We start from the raw sequence: 18,690 nt of genomic DNA, 5'->3' as shown, positions 1-18,690 counted from the left end.
AAGAAATTTCTGATAACATGAGGATTTGAAAAAGTTGTTGAATGCCTTTGTGAATTTAAAATTTGCTTTTTTTTCTCTTGGTTGGTGTCTTCCATTTCGTAAATCTGTTGTTTTTAACTGCATAGTGACAAAATTTCAGTGGGTGGGGAAAAAAAAAAGTCCATTCAGTTCAGCCTTCTCTTTAGCCTTGCGGTTTGGACATGGGAAAGGACTTGTCTCTCCAGAGATCAGAGCAAGTGTATAATCTCTCAAGAGAGATTTCAGCCACAACTCTACTGTAGTAGCACAACATCTGATACCTGAGGAAACTTTACCGGTAGAAATTTATGCGCTTAAGAGGTTAAGTGCTGGGTTTGTGGCTTGCACTCTTCAGCCTCTTAAGTTCTCCTTAAGGTGTCTTAAGTATTTGTGGAAATCCCAGCCATAAATTGGCATTTGTATGCCTCTGGATCAGAGGGTATATTTGTACTTCTGACCAGTCTTACAGCAATGATAGTTTAGCTGTGGGTCCAGAGGATTCTTTTTCAGGTGAACTTAAAAGTCGGTGAGTAATATTTTTGGGAAAGAATTTATTCACTGGCTTTTAAGCCATATATATGGCAGTGTTCTTAGTCAAGCAGAGTACTAGTAGTTTATACCTTTCCAAGACATGTAAATGTATTTTTGGGTAGTAGAAGCATTCTAAGAATCTACTGCTCAAAGCTGAAAAGTAATTAGTAGATATATCTGCTTACTGAAACTCATTTTTTTTAAGTTTTGGCTGCAGATAGTACTCTGACTTTTTGAGATGACAATATGAAAAGAAAATAGTAAGTCTAATGTATTTAAGTAGCTGGTCTATTTAGTATATTAATGCTAGTATGTACCTACTTGTTTTGTTCCAATTTTCTGTCTTAATTTACAAAATAGGGATTGTACCCCTTTGCAGTTAAAAAACCCCAACCCAGAAACAGCCTGTGAGTGGTGCTTGGGTTTCTTTTGGCTGCTGGGTGCCAACAGTAGTTGCTTGTTCCTGCCCTTGGTCTTCTCAGTCAGTTCTCAAGAGTTAGCTGAAAAATAAACAAGGGGAAAAAAATCTGGTTTCACGCTGAATCATTTCCCTGGTTTTGTGGCCTGTGATGTCCGTGGCCACTCGCGTTAGGCCCTGTGAAGAGGCGGCCTGGCAGGCGGCGGGAGGGGAGGAACTGCTTCCTGAGGGAAGCTCTAACTGGCGCCTCGGCCGCTCACTCTGTCATGGAAATAGGCCTGCCTTCAGGAAAACTTTAAAAACGAGCCGCGTTTGTGATACAGTTTGAAGGGCCTGCTGGGCCCGGAGGGCTGTAGATGCCCCTGCTGAGACCTCCTTGCAGAAAAAGCCCCCTTACCCTTCCCTCTGTGACAGGAAAGTGAGAGCCACCTGCGCTCGGCTCCGCGCTTCCCGGGCCTGCTGCTCCCGCCTGCAGCAAAAGCCATGTCTTTCTTTGGCAACGTCCACAATTTTGACTTTCCCGAATTAATTTTTAGTTGATCTCCCACCTATCGAGTTGTCATGCTGGGTATTTATTATGTGGGTATTTTAAAACACCTGATTTTCCTGAAGTGCAGGTATGTGTTTAGCTTAGAGATACTCCTAGTATTTTCTTCTCATTCTACTTTTGTAAGACTAATCAAATGTTTTAACTTCTCCCCTTTTGTTGCATATGCATGTGGTTGAAAGCATTTTTCTTTCCTTTTGAACTCTGGGAAAGACCCCTTGAGAGTCCACGTTAGCTGGGAAGCATGTGAAGTTCTTCTCCATGTGGCCCAAATGGTATTTATGTGGCCTGAGTGATAGCTAGTGTGTAACTGATAAGGGGTGATGAGAACAAGGATGTAAGTTGAAATGTGTTCAAAATTGAAAAATCATATTGAATTATAACTTTTAAAGTGGCATTAAACTGTGGAGACTGAAGTAGTACAGAATCGTCTTCACATATACTCAGAAATTAACTTTTTGGCCTTAGGAACAACATGTAAGTGTGTAAAAAAAAAAAAAAAAAAAAAAAAAAACAACAAACCCAACATTTTCCGTCTAGAAGTGTTTCTTGGTTCTTTTTGGTATTTTTAGTACTTTGTTAATGTGATGAAATAATTACAGAGATATTAAATAAGTGCTTCCTAATTAATTATTGACTTCATACTGCCAGTATTAGAACTGCTAGGAAGAGGGTGCATGACTTAAAGCAAAATAGATGTGATCTCCTGAGACTACTGGAATTTAAAATAACTAACAAACACACACAAGACTAGTAACACTTATTTGGAAATTTCAGACACATCTATAATTTCCAGCAATCCAGTTTTCCAAGTTTTTTTAATCTGGTCAATCCAGATTTGCTTTAGGTAGAGAAAGAAGAAATGAAATGTGTGGGGAAAGAAGTTGTAGGCATTTTATTTAGTTCAGTTCTACTTTTGCAATGTGAGGTATAATGAGATGGGTTGATTGATTCAAATTATGGCATCTGATAAAAAGGTATAGAGCATAATATTAATCTTTTATTTATTCTCTTGATGCCTTACGTACGATAACTTGTTCCCTAATGAGTAGGAAGCAGGAGTTGGAAATGAGTAGTACATTGCTTTAATTGTTTTTTGTTTATAATTTTGATATTGAAGTTAGGATGGACATAGCAAGAAGAAAAAGGAAGGAATAATCTCTGTTCCCAGAGATTCCCTTCCCTGAAAGTCATTCAGCTGAGTACTTTAAGGTTGAATGTCTTCTAGTAGCTGCTTCCACTGCTCTTTGTAGGCAGAAAGCAGCTTCTCTTCTGCCAAGAGGCAGGAACGCACAGATGCCTGTGCTGAGGCTGTCTGCACGGATGAGGAATGAGGAGATAAATATCAGAGGAGTCCTAACGCAGCACCATCACTCCCAGTTCTTGTTCCGAGTTTGCTTTGCCAGGAGCAGGAGGAGCTGGAGGCAGAGCAAGAAAATAGCTAACTTATCTTCTCTGGCAGCCTGTTGTTAACCTCAGGAAGCAGAAAATACGATTCCAAGAGCTGCAGCCTTTTCAGTGAGGTGACCTGGGATTTTCCACAAAGTGGAAGGAAGAGCCGTGGCTTTGTCTGAAACCAGGAAGCTGGTCTGCAGCCAAGTGATAGAGTACCTGAATTTTTGTTTTCACTCTTTATGCAAGCCAATAGTGCTTTCCATATTAATAGTAGAATGTCCTGGCATTCTATAAGAACAAGTATCCAGATAAATTCTAACACCACCTCTGAGTCTGTCTGAATGTAATACAGCAATCTCTGTACTGGAAATAACTGCAAAGTACGTAATGGTTGGAAATAAGTTCCGATAAAATCCACCTAGTAGAGAGGGAAGAGTGACGCATAGATTTACAATGAATAAAGGCTTTTGAGTCAAATTTAGATGTTATTTTTAGATGTAGTAATGCCTTCAATTTTCCACATCCTTTGGCTTGATGTTGATCTTGTATTGCAAGACTTCTTTTTGAATTGAAGGAGACAAAATGGGCATTCTTTAGTAAGGTCATCAGCATTGTAGATGCTGGATGTTCTTTACTGGTATAATAAATATAATGGAAGCTCACGTCCACTGCATCAGTGAGGCTTCCTGCCCTGGGGAAAGAAAAGCCTCCCCAGATTGCACTGATGGGGAAATTACACTTCTATACTAGTATATTAGTTTACCTGCCCCGGTCTGTTACTTCTTTCCCAGCCCTCACTCACGTCCCTGTTTGCAGCTGTAGGACCTGCTGCTGCTGCGAGCTCACGGCCCTCAGCGCTCTGCTGATACTCACCCGGTGCGGGGGGCCCGCAGCTGGGTACTGCTGTGGGAGAGGGCTGATGTGTCAGAGCTAGAGGGAGGCTTAAGAAATGATCTGACCTCTGGCACTCCGGGAGAACGCAGGTGACTCTTCTGTATCAGTGTGTACTTTCTTTTATGAATATGCATGCTCATTTGCTTGCATTGCACCTGCATCCATTTTCCTGACAGGAAAGAAGGAACTAATCTGCTGTAAAACAAAATCTGAAAAATCCTTGTTACAAAGAATCGTGAGTATATTTTCCTGCCCACCCGTATCTGGTGTTTTAGGATTTTTTTAAATTAGTCTTTAAGAACTGCTGGAGAAAAATTTCATGTGTGAACTGAAGTGCTTAACTCCTCTGGACCTATTTTAAGAAAAATAGTCAATGCTACTCCTCACTTAGAGCTGTTTGCTTCTAGTGAGTGGAATCTGAAGATAAACACACTCTGGACGCAGGGTTAGACTGTCTCATTTTTAACAGTGAATATAGTTAACTACCAGAATGACTTGCTTTGTTTTGCTTGATTCACGGTCTTTTGACTGTTTTATATTTTTCTCAAAGGGATGGTTTAGCTTTGACAGCAATAATTGCCTTAAAACAGGAACGTCTTTACTGTTGTGTGACTTGTCCTGTGTGGGAGGTCAGGAGATGATAACGTTTCTTTCTGGCTTTCAGTTCTTTCCTCTGAGAATATCAATATTTCATGGATATAGAATTTAGACTTAAGCATCCCTGTGAGACAGAGAAGTGCAGAAACATTATTTATTTTGCAAAATGGTAGATAGGGGGAAAAAAGGCTAGTTTATGACTGTAGCATAAAAGCAGTATTTCTGTGGGGTTTTTCACAGTAGTAAGTCACGTGACTGTTAACTGCAAAACCAAATGAAACTGTTACCACATTTGTTTCATACCATAAACTAGTCAGATTCCCTTTTTGGTGTCTTCTTTAGCCTACTATAGATGAGAAACTTTTTTTTTTTTGACTGAAAAGTACAGTTGAAACAATAAATATTGAGAAGGAAACCAAGAAAAGGTTGCATCTCCAACTGTCGCTAATCCTCTAAAAATACTTTGATGTGTCAATAGCTCTTTACAATACAGACTGTGCCAACCATCAGTTCACTCTGTGCTTGATCCAAGACCTTAGCCATTATGTATTTCTGTTAACACAGCACTCACGCACAGCTATCGTGCCCTATTTTATTGGGAACGGCACAAATTCAGGACAAGAAAGCAGCCCTTTCCCAAGGATATTTGTGTCAAAAATAATCAGTAATGAATCACACGGCTGTACTGTCAACAACCTTTTCATTGTTTGGTTTTAGGAATAGATCCTTCCGAGAGGAATAAGGACAAATTTCACCTTTTCTTTTTATTTCTTCAGACTGCAGAAATAGCATTACATCTCTTTGAATTCTTTCAGCTGTTTTTGGTTGTGTGTTTTGGTTTGTTGTTGTTGTTTTTTAAGGTAGCATGAGAATTAGAAACAATTATAAAATAACATTTCTAATTTCAAAATACAGTATTTCGGTAGTGGATGGATTTTGGAAGACTCTGAAGGTGGATGATACAAAGAGCCATGATCATGCCAGAGTAAAATTTCCATGTATAACTCTTGACAATTAAGCCTACATGTCTAAAACTTTGAACCAGCAAATCCTGCTTGAGTCCTATTAATGGCATTGCATAGCTGGTTGGAAAAATTGGCAACAAAGGCAGCAGAGGGATCTACAGACTTAGTAAGACAATACTGTATTGCTTTTCATTGAGTTCACATTTAAATGTTTTCCTTTCAACTCTAATGGCAAAATAATTGTTAGTTAAAACAAATCCTTTGCTCTTGGAGAAGGCGGTATCATAAGCTCTCCATTCACCAAAGCTGTACCTGATAAATATAGTTTTTAAGACTTATAAACTTCAAAGTCCCTTTCAACAAATATTACATATTTGTGCAAATTGGGTATTATTTTACTTAGATAATTGATATATCATCCAGATTTAATTCTTTATATTTTCGTAAGCATGGTTTTATGATCAAGGTGAGTACTGCCAAAAGTTCTGCATCGTGTTCTACAGATTTCAATGTTTTTGTGATCCTACCATTTACTTTTGTTACAAAAATTATGGTATACTAAATATTATTGACTGTGATACCCACTCACCATGTAAGAGTTATGTTTTAGTTTCCCATCTAAAAATGCAGTGGCTTTATTTTATGTGCTGAGTGCTGATGTACAGATAATAAAAATCTCTCAGTGTAAATTAGAGAAAATCACATACTGTATCTAGTAATTAGACTGGGGAAGATTTCATCCAGAAAATGAATTGCCAGGAAAAAGGAGAATGATGTAATTTTGTTTGTAAAAGAATTACTAGGGCTGAATCTTAAAACCAGGCCAAAAAAAAAAAATATTGGTTCCTCTGGTATTCTAGAAAATGTTATGCTGCTAGCAGTGAGGAATACTGTAAGTAGTGCTATAGCTGAAAGTGGGATTTGGTTTTATTTTTTTAAAGTGGTGGCCTTCTCTTTGTTTGTTCAACAAAGTGACACATTTTTTTACAGGGCAGTAGTTAAAGCAGCATTAAAGTGCCATTGACATCATCCAGTTACTGCACTGACTTGATTATATAACCTCTTTTGTGCAATTTTCATGCTCTGCTCTGTTTGAATGTTTTTACTATGCTGATGGCTGTTTTTCATTTCCTGCTGGGATGACCTTGAATGAAAAAAGAATAAGAATAAAGTAGACATAAGCAATGTAGTCTTGCTGGCATTTGCAGATCTTTTGTTCTGTGTTGAGAAACATAGTAGTTTGGCATTTATGGTGTAGGTTATTTCTGCTGGGTAGTAATTAATCTTCAACGGTTAGGAAAAATTAATGTTTTTCTCTTATTTTGTTCTTTTGAATTTGCTAGTGACAAAGGCATCCAGTTATGGCAATTCCTACCTTACTAAAACAGCTGAAGAGAGCTAAACAAATGATAAATACAATGGTCATTCTTTAATTTAAGCTGTTAAATCTAATAGATCTACAAATCTATTAAATTGCTCCCTCTTTTTTAAAGGAAAAGAAGATTAACTAGTTTGCACTTTTTTCTGGATTCAGTATATGTCATGCAGCTGAAGCAATTGTTATTTTTCTGGTTTGGCACTTCTTGTTGCCAATCAACATTTCATAACTAGTCTTACAGATGAATAAGAGAGTATACTGTCTTTCACATCTACATATTTTTCAGACCTTTTTATATCTCTCAGTATCAGAGCAGTTATGACAATAAGAAATCTATCCTTTGAAAGTAGTTTGCATTATTCCTGCGGATTCTTACCAGACCAAAGCCACTGCCTCCTTCTAATTTGTCAAATTAAAGTCATAAAGATTATATTGCCATACAGTTTGCAATCACATATAGAGTAAGAGTTTTAGATTTAAATAGTTTTCACTGGAGCTTTTAAAAGTGTATGCCTTTGGGCAGGGGGTTGGGTATGGGGCTTGTTCTTTTATGGTCCACACTTAGCATTTGAGAACCTTTCAGTTTTTAAGATCCTTAAGACAGTAGTATCCTTTCAGTTATTTCCATTTTGCTGCTGTGGTTATTTTGCTTTTCTGAGGAAATATATCTGAATTTAAGTTCATTCATGCCGTAAATCAATGCTGAAGTACTAGTTAACACTTGAACAAGGTAATGAGATACTTACCTTCACTGCTAATAAAAAAATCAAGATTTGATTGCATTGGCAAATGTTTCAGTATTTTTTTTTTTTAAGGAAGACTGACAATAGAAGTCATTCATGTGTCAACATCATGTTTCAAACATCAGTGTATTATATGACTATGTTGGTTTCATCCACATTGCCTTTTTCTTGTCCAAAGCTAAAAGATACACAAATATTTTCAATTTAAAGTAGGAAATCAGATTATTTCAATATGATGGGCTAATACAAATGCAGATCTTCTAAAGTTGAGTTTAAATGCATTGTTCTATTTTACCAGTGGTAAATCTGATGCTTTGGCTTTATTCTGTCTTGATGGATACTGTTTTTGGAGAAACTTGTCAGTCCTACTTTTTTTGGAATTCTTTTTGTTTGTTTTACTTAGTCTGCTTTTCATGTAGTGTTTTCATGAACGTATGGATGTGATTGATAATCTATTATATCTGAGAGCAGTACACTGAATAATAGTCCTCCAGAGCAAATTTCATAAGTGTAAGTGTAACAGTGTTTTGTTTGTTCTGTTGATTACATCTAACGCTATTAAGCAAAGTAACAGAATATTTTCATTTTTGGACAAGAAAAAGTTATGACAAATGCTGGGAGATTACCAAATGTTTAAAGGGATCTTCTAAAGTCTGGAAATATAGGTGATGTGTAACAGCAGATCTACCCAAAAAGTACTAAGTCATAGTCTCATGTCACAGAATTATTTGGGGTTAGTACAAGCAATGAATGCTTGGTTAGACTAGCTACTTGTCTTCCTTAACCTCAACAGTAAAACAGTAACAAATTAATGTATTATTTAGAATTTATTGTTTACTCTGAGAGGGAAATAGGAATTGATAGCCTGTTTTTGCATTGACCTTTGTCAAAATCAGGAGGGCTATAAACAGAAAATGAAATTACACATTGTGCCCAAAATTTTCTATTTGCGTATAGAGTTCTCCTCTCAAGCAGTTTTTAATAATAGAACAAAAAGTGTCCAAAGCAAACTAAGTTATCTCCCTTATTTTAGTCTAAGATTTTGCACATATCATTATTTGGGAGGTATGTCAGTAATTCTAGCTGTTAAAGTTGGAAACTATTTTCTCATGTTATATTTTGTAAATCTTACTGTTACACCCTAGCAGAAGAGCCTTCAGTTTTATTTTTGCTTTCATTTCCATCCTGCAGCCAGGAAGATGGGAGATGGATAACCAAAATTCTGAATGTTTTCAGCTGTCTTTGCTGTTCTGAAATACTAAAGTTAATGTTCTGAAAGCTTTTGCATTCAGGTTTAAGTGCACTATAATTAATTCGTAGAAGACTGTACATAGTAAAAAACTTGCATAATCTTTAAAAATTGAAAGAATACTTGTAGTTGTGGTACTTGATTTGAAACCTTTGTAGTTGCAGCATTTCTGTCAGATATAAGCGTGACACATACAGTTCTTTGCTAATGCCTTGATGGTGCTTTGCATATGTACATTACATTGCAAGAGAAATGTTTTTAAGTAAATCGTTACCTTCGACAGTGTTTCTATATGCATATTTATTTTATGAATTTTTTTTTTTTAAACCTGCAATGAATTTATGTGCCCAAATGTTGTCATGCCCCATCAGGATGTGTTAACAGGAACCTACGGTTTTCATTCTGGCGCATTGTAAATGCAAACTTTAAATAGGGTGTTCTGGAGTGCCAGGAGCTGCCAAGGGAGCATTGGATTGTACAGGACAGTAACAGCTGCATAATATTTTTTAATATTTATATATTTAAAATTTTTCACTGTGTTTAATTAAAGAATTGTTAAAATTTAATTTTCAATGCTAAATTGGAAATGTTATTAGTTTACTGTTAAGAATGGGCAGTTTAAGTGGGGGAGACTAATGGACACAGTTAGTTCAAATACAGATTTTATCAGGAACAGAATTTATTTTCGTCCAGACAAAAAATGTCCGCAGCGCAGTTCTCGTTTGCTTTGTCACAGAAAAGAAAGCATATGAATATTGTATTTATTTATATGCCATACATCTAGATCTTACGGATTTACATAAAACCTCGTTCACATAATGGCCCATAGGAAGCCTGCTAAGCAACTGTGTATGTGCACCCCGTTTGCTGCGTACTGCTTGGCATGCTTCCTGACCCACGGCTGTTCGCAGTGCTGTGGGACCCCGACCGTTCCCAGGTGCTGGAATGTGACTTTTGGGCGTCCAGTTGCTAAATTGTCAGCGTGCTCCCTGGCACGTTCTTGGCCCACGCAGCCTCGTGCTCTGCCGAACGTTTCCTGGTCGTGCTCCATGAATTAGCACAGAGCAGATGACACGGGGCCAGGAAAGTAATCCTGAGAGTATTCAGTTTACTAGGCACTGTCGACATGTTGTTTTGTTTGTGTTATTCAGGAGAGACATAATGCTTCAAAGTGATGGGCTTAGCTTCTGTGGAAGTCTGCATGGCTGAAGTGTATTTTTACAACTTAAATCGTTAAGATGTGGAGTGTTGCAAGAAGAAGGAAACAGTAACCATTAGTATTTAGGATCTGTTTGTGAACTGACAGACAAGTTTTAGGGCTTTATGAAAAAGGGAAAGTTCATTTTTGTTGTAATGACTCTTCTTTTTTTACATATGTATATACATACGGCTGTGTTGGAGAACGAGAGCTAAGAGAGAACGCTGTTAGCAAAGTGTTTTGGGAAGTCAGGCAGAATTTCTCTGAAGGAAGATGCTTAGGTACAGGACCACAAGCTAAAAGAATTCAATACAAAAAAGCAGCATATTCTTCCGTAAAAGTATTATTATATATGTTGTCTAGGTATAATTTTAAGGAGTAAATGTTTTCACTGTGAAACACATAATGAAGGAGACAATCTGAATTAGGAGTTAGGTGTACTAGATTTTTATTTGAAAAAATGAATGCATGACATTTAGGTTTGGATTATTATGCAAAAGTTACTGTATTACCCTAAAATCTGATGCCAACATCATAGGTATTTGCGTAATTTTTATGGGTTTTTTTCATTTATTATTTAGGAAGGGGAAAAAATGACAGCAGTGGGGGTGTACTCCCTCAGTCTGCTGTTTTAACCTTTTGGTGCAGTCTGGCCAGTCAGTGGAAGTCATGCTTGCTGAGCCCCGAAGCACAGCATACAGCCAGAACGCTGTCAGTTTGTAAGAGCAAAAAGGGGGGCAACGAAAAAGGTGAAAGAGAAATGAATGGGGAGGGAATAGGCTTTTGTGAGTAAAAAGGTCATGTGGCAGCATGGTTGGGCAGGAACTAGTCTGAAAAAAGGGGACGAGAAACCTCATCATGCTGATTAACTGCACGTTATTTCAGGGACACAAAATGTCTATGAAGATCTGGATTGTAATGGCCTCGCTTGAGCTACCGATACTCATTTTTCAGTCTAACACAGTCCTCACTCCTGCCATCCATTCTCCAAGGGGCTGTTTCCCTGTGCTCCGGTTGCTGTTACACTTTTGCTCTGAGCTTTTCTGTCTCCTGAAATGCAGTGGGTTCTCATAAGGTGGACTTGGGAGGATGGTATTCCAAGCCTGTGAAATAGTGTTCCTGTTTAGTATGGAAAATTCTTTTTTCTACAATGGTATGGCAGTGGTGACTGAGGCTTTTCAAACTTTTTTTTTTGTCATCTTCTGAAAACTTAATTGTTTTTGAAAGAACTGGTGGCTTGCTGGTTCTTCCCTGTCTCCTTGCTGTTCAGTTAATTATTTCCACTTCTCAGGGATTTATAACTTCAGGCTTGTTTCTAATCTCAAACACCTTCCAGAATATTTGCAGCTACTCCAAATTTGCCAACATCTTCAAACTTCATAAGCTTCTTTTTTCTTCTACTAACCTTGTCTTAAAATATTTGATACCTTATGGCAGATTTCTGCCCAAATCTACCTAATACAACCCTTCGGTTCAATAACTAGTCTTTGCTTACCCTGTTTTTCCCAACCAGTTGAACACTTCATTTACAGAGATTTCCTCTAAACCATATGTTTCTGGTTTGTTTATGTGAATGGCCTGTATCAAACCCCTTACTGGTATATGCAATGCATAGTCTTATTTCCTTTATCCACTCGGCTTATTATCCTGTTATATAAGGAAATTAAGACAGTTTGACAGGATCTCTTCTTGAGAAATCTACAGTGGTTATGACTTAACAACTTTTATCTTCCATGTACAAGAAATATCAAGTATAATTATTTTAGAGAACAAATGAGGTTGTGTGTTCTTTATTTTGAGCAGCATTTGTGATCTGCAACACACTTTATTTTGGGGGATTTTGTGCTGAAAAATTAAGGAAAAAACTTCAAGTTAACACTTCGAAGCGTTACTTTTTTTGAAGAAAGAGCTTCCCTTTGAAGGAACGTACCAAAATTGTAATCCTACATTTTACTAAGATAAGCATTGTTTTTCTCCAATTTTAATATAATTGTAGTACTAACTTTAAACAAAACGTATAATTAATCTTTATAAAAATGTATTGTTGTCATCGTAGCTTTCTATGAAACATTTTACTAACACATACCAAATTCACTGGGCTCTAGAGAAAATTTGGGTGCTGTGTTTTATTACAGCATAATTTTTTATTATATTTTTAATACCTTTATGCAGAATGAAGATGAATGGGTAGGGTTTCAAACATGATGTGTTACTTAGTCTTAACAACATCATATGAGAAGGGCGATAGTGTCAGGAGTTGGGATAAAACATCACTATATGCACCAATAGTAAAATAATACAAATTATTTTGATTGGTGTTGCTAATCCCTAGTTATCCTAGTGAGTTACTGCAGAATGGATTTGACACATCAAAAGGGTGCTCATTTTGATGCTGATTCAGAGGACCGGCTCCTCCATTGCATTCATGAAAGTTACATGCTTATTTATCAGCTTTGCTTCACTGTAAGGAATGTGCTTGCTTTTCATATGGACAAATGTGTATTCTTCTATATCTAAAAAGACATTCTGCATTCTGTCTATGCCTACTTTGGGTAAAAATTTATTTTTAATTGTGGAACTTTAAAAAAAAAATCAATTTGAGAAGTCCCATGTTGTTTAGGAGCTAAAGCTTGCTAGTTGTAATGGTATTTTGAGGCTTTTGAAAAATACTCAGATTCCAATATTCCATTCATGAATATTGGATTTTTGCACTTTTAATTTTTTTAATCAAAATTAAAATGCTTCCTTGAAACACAATAAACTTTCAGATAATCTAGAAAAAGCTCTCAGTAAAGCAGAATGTCATGTCAAATTATGCTTACAGAGGGATCTGCTGTATCTTCTCTCAGTGCATACTATGACATTCGATGCTTGTTTAGAAAATCTCGGCACCTGAGACTCACTGATTCATAAGCAGCATTGCTTTCTCATCCAGGACATGTGTGTTTCATGTGTGGTAAGTGAGTATTTCTTGTGTGAGTGACGAACAAAACATAATGCTGTTTAGCTATAACTAAAGAAGGTGCTTTTATAAAGAACAAATTCAAGCTGTGACAATTTGTGCTTCTAAAGGAATCATGAGGAATGATGCTGAAGTATGTACTTTGCAAAAGACTTCAGGCAACTATACTCCCCATTACCTACAACCTCAGCCAGTGGGGTTATATGGGATTAGTATGCAGCTGACTTTATGTCACCTTCTCTGTATTTCCTTTGACTAAATACCAAATTCCAGAGAGGCTTCTTGATAACATAGCACCTATTCAAACGCAGTCCATATTTATGTTTTAATTAAGACTGGTTTGGGTGCTAAGATTGAAGTTATGACATGCTTATGTCCTGCTTTGTGAAAGCAATTGGCAAGTGTGTGTTCTAGGAAGGACAGTGCAGTAAGTGTGATCACAGTCTTTCAGATGTTACTTACTTTCCGTTTGCTTCCCTTCTGTTTGTTCACTTGCCAGAGGCTATAGGGTCCTGGTGTCCGTGGTCTGCTGCTAGGGGGGGCAGAGGACAGACCTGCTGCCCTCCTTCCTTTCCCCTGGTCCTGATCTTTCCTCACAGTCCCTCTCTCACCTGTGTGGCCTCCCAGGAAGCCCATTCAGTTTGCTAATCAGGCAGAAAATTATTTCCTGGGTTTTTTTTTTTTTTTGCATGGGTTTATTGCTAGTCCAGATGAGTTGGTTAAATCAGTTTCTGAGCTGGTGAGAATATGAAAGCCAATGTGAGCAAGCAGCAAGATGGTGTGACTTGGAGCCAGGGAAGGAAAGGAGATGGGCAGAGGTGGAAAACGCTGCTGCTTCTTTCAGCAGGAGGGAGGTGTGAGACTGGCACAGCCGGGGAGTTTCCCCACGTCTGTGTGCCACTGCCACCTTGCTCCCTGTCCCTGCTCGCTCTGCAGCACCTCGCTTGAGAAATCGGAGTTTCCCTCTTCTTGGAGAAGTTCTCATTAAGCTCTGGATATAACAGGAAATTGAAGATGGTAAAAACATATCAAAAAGTAAGAGAAAATAAAATTAAATACAAAAATCAATAGCTTCATGCAGCTGGACTTACGGGTTTTAAAAGCAGGCCAACATAAGTCACTTAAGCCTCCTTACACATAACAGAAGAATGGTGTAGCTCAAAAATCTTGAAAGCTGTCTCTTTTTTCCTGAAATTTTTTCTGATCCAAATTTTTCTGTATCTGTTTCACTGTATTATTTACAAGCAACTTCTAAAATACAAAGACCGTTCAGTTTAGTGAAATACAATTCAACATCCCGTTACAGGATGCTTCACTGTGGGAGAGAACATCCTTCATGTCCACACATTCAACTTAGCTACAACCTTCAGCATTGACTGCTGAGGCTGGATTTGGTCAGTCCTCTGCTTAAACTTGTCAAACAGTGTTTGGATTTGTTTTGCCCTCTCCTTTGGTCAAAAGCTACAGTTTGTGGACAGAGGCTGGTCATGGTAGTCACAAAAGACTCATACTTAGTTCAGTTTTTCATGTGAAAAAAAATGTAGATTTTTTTACAACATGTTTCTTTTTCTTTATTCTACAGAGACCTAAGATTTAATAGGATTAAAGAAATCCAGCCTGGAGAGTTTAGACGGCTTAAAAACCTGAATACCCTGTAAGTTCTTTTTCAACCCTAAGGCCCTTTCCTCTTTTGATTTAATATGATTAATTTGATAATGTGCCAAATTTGTTCACTTTTCACGGCTAAGTAGTCTCACAAATTTCAGCTGTAGCACTGACACAGGTGAGTGAGTGAGGTTGAGGCCCAAAGTATTTGAAAGCAAAACCAGGTATATGTCTATTAAAATAAAAAAGGAAATTGTTTACATCCTAGTGTTTTGTTAACATTCTTTAATTGAAATATGAAAAATACAGAACTTTACTATATAATTTTTTCCAAATTATACTAAATTACTTTGGTGCAATATCACATAATAAATCATGGAGTTACAACAAAGCTGTTCAAAGGCACATACGTGCAAATGTGTTGCAGTTTCAAAACACTTGACAAACTCTAATGTTTTGAACTTTCCTATTCTAATGTGCTCACCGGGACTGCCAGAGGTTGGAAGGTTTTGTTCCTACTAAGCTTCCTTTTACAGAGGTCTCTGTTACCACCTACATTTGTGAAAAGAAGTCCATGTTTTCTAAAAGACTTTTTACAAACCTGTAATGCCAATCGTATGTGTATTATAGTTTTAACTTAGTATCTCCTTTGTCATTCCTTCAAACATCACTTTTGAACAGATGCATGCATGTTTCTCTTCTCTACTGTATTAGCAGACATGAGGAGGAATTATGATGGACAGTTCTTACTTTTAAATGTATGTAATTTATAATTGCAAATGTGACCGTTTTCTAGAACACAAGTAGTGCGTGAGCTGAAATAGAATACAGTGATATTAGTGAGCTTTGGATCATGACTATCTATTTATCCTGCAAGTGCATAACAAAAAACACATTGGGACATCTTGTAATGTATATTCACACCAGAAGAAATGATAGGACTTTCCCTCAAAAGTATATTGTCAAAATCTGTGCTACCAAGGTGTTTTTACTAGCTATCCCTACTTCCAGTCACCTTTGATTATACCTCTGTTTGCAGTTGATCCCCAGTTTTGAATTACAGTTTCTGTCAGATATCCAGCCTCAAGTTTTAACTGTTCAAATCACTGATCTGAGATCCACAAGTCCTGAATAAAGACAGGATTCATTAAGTTTGGATTCCCTTCTCTTCATAAAACCACTGTATGAGAGATGAGTACAAATCTGTGAATACAGACAGTTGTGTTCCTGTATGATGTAAAGGGCCCAGTACATGGAATATCACTAAGAAACATCTAGGAAAAGTCACTTCAATGCACCTGTGAATGACAAATCTTGTTAATGTCAATTTTATCAATTTCAGCACTCTGTGTTGACTTTGGGACCAGGAGGTTTTTTTTTGCTTCGTCTTCATCTCAGATACCCACAAAAAGCCACATAATTTAATTTTTTAGATTTTTTAGATTTTTTTACTTCTGTCTAATTTTTTTAGTTTTCTCCTGCAAGGTAGTGACTTAGCAGCTGTAAGCATGTAACTTTTTTTCTTCTAAGAGTTACTGTTAGGGAAAAAGCTTTTTGTTTTGCTATTTTTTTAAGTTTCCCTTTTAACGCTACATTTACACCTGCTGTTGCACAGTTTGTTTCTTTTCCCTACTGTTAGTGTATGTTAAAATAAACAGCTGTTTTCTTCTCTTTATAGGCTTCTAAACAACAATCAAATTAAAAGAATACCTAGTGGGGCATTTGAAGACCTTGAAAATCTGAAATATCTGTAAGTTAAATCAATGTAATTTTTTGCATCAATATGTAATTGAACTTCTTCAATGGGAAAGTGTTTTAATCCGAGATTGTGTTTTAATTTGACTCACTATCTCAGGAGATAAACCGCTTTCAAAATCTATGGAATTAATTTATGGGGTGGGGGCAACTGTGAATCTTTGTTTCTGTAAGTAGATGCTTTGAGATTTGCTAATATGACTGTGATACCTGTAGGCAGTAGATTTTAAAGGACTTAGTAGTTGCTGTTTACTGTATGTGACTTAAAAGATAATTTAAAAAGGGGTATGTTTAAACGTTTAGGAGGTCACCTCTTTAAAGGTTCACTGAAACCTTCATACAAGTACATTTTAATTTTGTGTTTTGAAAAGTGGTTTAAAAGCAGCTAGTCCAAGATCTGTGTTTACAGAAGGTTGTAACTTATATAAGCTTTTTAACTACTCCTAAATTGTTCACTGGATGTAGTATAAATTCATAAGAGAAAAATCAAGTCAAACACAAAATAAAAAAGTACCTATATGGTTGGCCATAAGGTCTGTGTCTTCAGGCAACCTGTATATTTTAAGAATAACTCCTCCCATTTTTAAGAAACATACCAAGTGTATTAATTATCTGAATAAACAAAAGGCATGAAAAAATGTTATTTTTATCTACAAAAAAGACTTACGTTGAATAGTAAGTTGTCATGGATTCTCAGCGCTAGTCTCTGGAGATCACCTTGTGTAGTGTCATGTAGAAAAGTTCCATTCTGTTATCTTGGAGTATTGATCATTCCTTGAGTGCTGTACAGAAAAAAATGGGTCACTTTGAGATTTCATTGTTTTGGAAACAATTCAGAAACTTAATTTGCCATCTAGTTTTCAGGAATGCAGCCTGGATAGCTCAAAGGAGGTGGGAGAAGGGAGGAAAACAAAAATCATGTAAATTTGTGTAGATACATTTACCCCTTTTCCTACACTGTGTTTGATTACATTTCATGGTCTTATTTTTATGTGTATTGTCTTTCAGTAATAAAATTGTTTAAACTATATACAACTGGAGGAAAAAGAATACTGAACAGACTATCCCCAATGAATTATTGAAGTCCATGATGACTGTATTTGTTACAAGATGTGTTTGTATGGTGGATCTGGAAGTGTAGTATGTAAGGTCTACTAATTCAGGATGGCTAAGCTTCTTTCCCTAGCCCGCAACTGTGCAGAAATGCTGCTTGGTTCTTATTAGTTCTTCATTTTCACATGCTTGCCTTTGCCTAGCTGCAGTAAACCTGAGATAAAGCTCAACTATGCACTCTGTTCAGTTCAATAGAAGAGTGAAAAGAGATAACTGAACTATGATTTGTCTGTTTTCATATACATGTAGTAATGTTTATCTATATCTATATTGTTGAGAGGAAGATCTTTCCCTTTTCCTCTTGTTCCCTGGAAAATTTGAATATAAAGTTCAATGTGGTAGTTCATTGAACTGCAGAGAGCTCTTCTTTAAAGCCATCTCCTATATTGCTAAAATAAATTTTAAGATCTTTTTGCCTATTTCCATGGCTGTGATATAAATGTTTAGCCTTAAACTGTACAGCCTTAAAGTTATGAAAATGCTGCTGCTGGTCAGATATCAGTACAGAAGGCTCAAATGTGCCAAATAAATACAGTTCAGCTGTGAAAATGTTAGCTGAGTAAGTATATGCTAAGTGTATTCTACGGAACAAAGGAAACAAAACGGACTACTTTTTCCCAATAGGATGAACTGAAGTAGAAGTTAGGGGGATGGAAACCATATTATTTATTAAAAGTCAAAAATACTGTTCAGAATTTAATATTACACAGCCAAATCATCTGGCATATTTGAGCCTTTGAATGGCCTGATCCTATGGATATTTGTAAACCTAACTTGTATTGTTGTATTTCATAAAATGAGATCATTAGTCCATGATGTTATTTGTGTTCTTATGAGAACCAAAGTACTGGATTGCAGATGGTTCTGAAAATTTATAATTCACTGAGTAATTTTAGATCTGTCATTTCTCTGTGGCTTTGATTTAGTGAAATATAAGTATATAAAATATATAACTATTAGTAAATATAATTATATAAGTGTGTATAAAAATACTTGTAAATATATAGTTATATATAAAATATGTAAGTATAAAACATAGAATCACAGAATTGTTTAGGTTGGAAAAGACCTTTAAGATCATCCAGTCCAACCATTAATACAGTATTTTAAAAAACCCAACGCCTGTGTCTGAGATAGATGTCAAGGGCCATTCCTGTATCTCTGCTGCAGTTTTTGGTCTTGTAGACAAAACTGTGTCCAGCAAGTCTCAAAGAATCCCTGGAATTTTCAAATGCTTCTTTGTACTGTTTCTGAAATTGAGCTTAGAGTTTTATGAGGTATATATGTTTTCAGAATTGTCGTCTGGAGAACAATTTTTGACA

At 36.6% G+C, this 18,690-nt stretch overlaps 1 protein-coding gene across 1 annotated transcript in view; it reads left to right on the top strand.

Annotated features, from left to right (window-relative positions):
- PXDN (peroxidasin) overlaps nucleotides 1-18,690 on the top strand; it is a 94,709-nt gene that overhangs the window by 13,623 nt on the left and 62,396 nt on the right. Inside the window, exons 2-3 of the mRNA XM_075707551.1 lie at nucleotides 14,478-14,549; nucleotides 16,179-16,250. Of these exons, the coding sequence (XP_075563666.1) occupies nucleotides 14,478-14,549; nucleotides 16,179-16,250 (144 nt within the window). The remainder of the gene's footprint in view (nucleotides 1-14,477; nucleotides 14,550-16,178; nucleotides 16,251-18,690) is intronic.

The sequence above is a fragment of the Pelecanus crispus genome, chromosome 3 (genome assembly GCF_030463565.1).
Source record: "Pelecanus crispus isolate bPelCri1 chromosome 3, bPelCri1.pri, whole genome shotgun sequence".
In the NCBI taxonomy this organism is placed as follows: domain Eukaryota; kingdom Metazoa; phylum Chordata; class Aves; order Pelecaniformes; family Pelecanidae; genus Pelecanus; species Pelecanus crispus.
The sequence above is the reverse complement of the archived record's forward strand: the minus strand, read 5'-3'. Positions and strand labels throughout refer to the sequence as shown.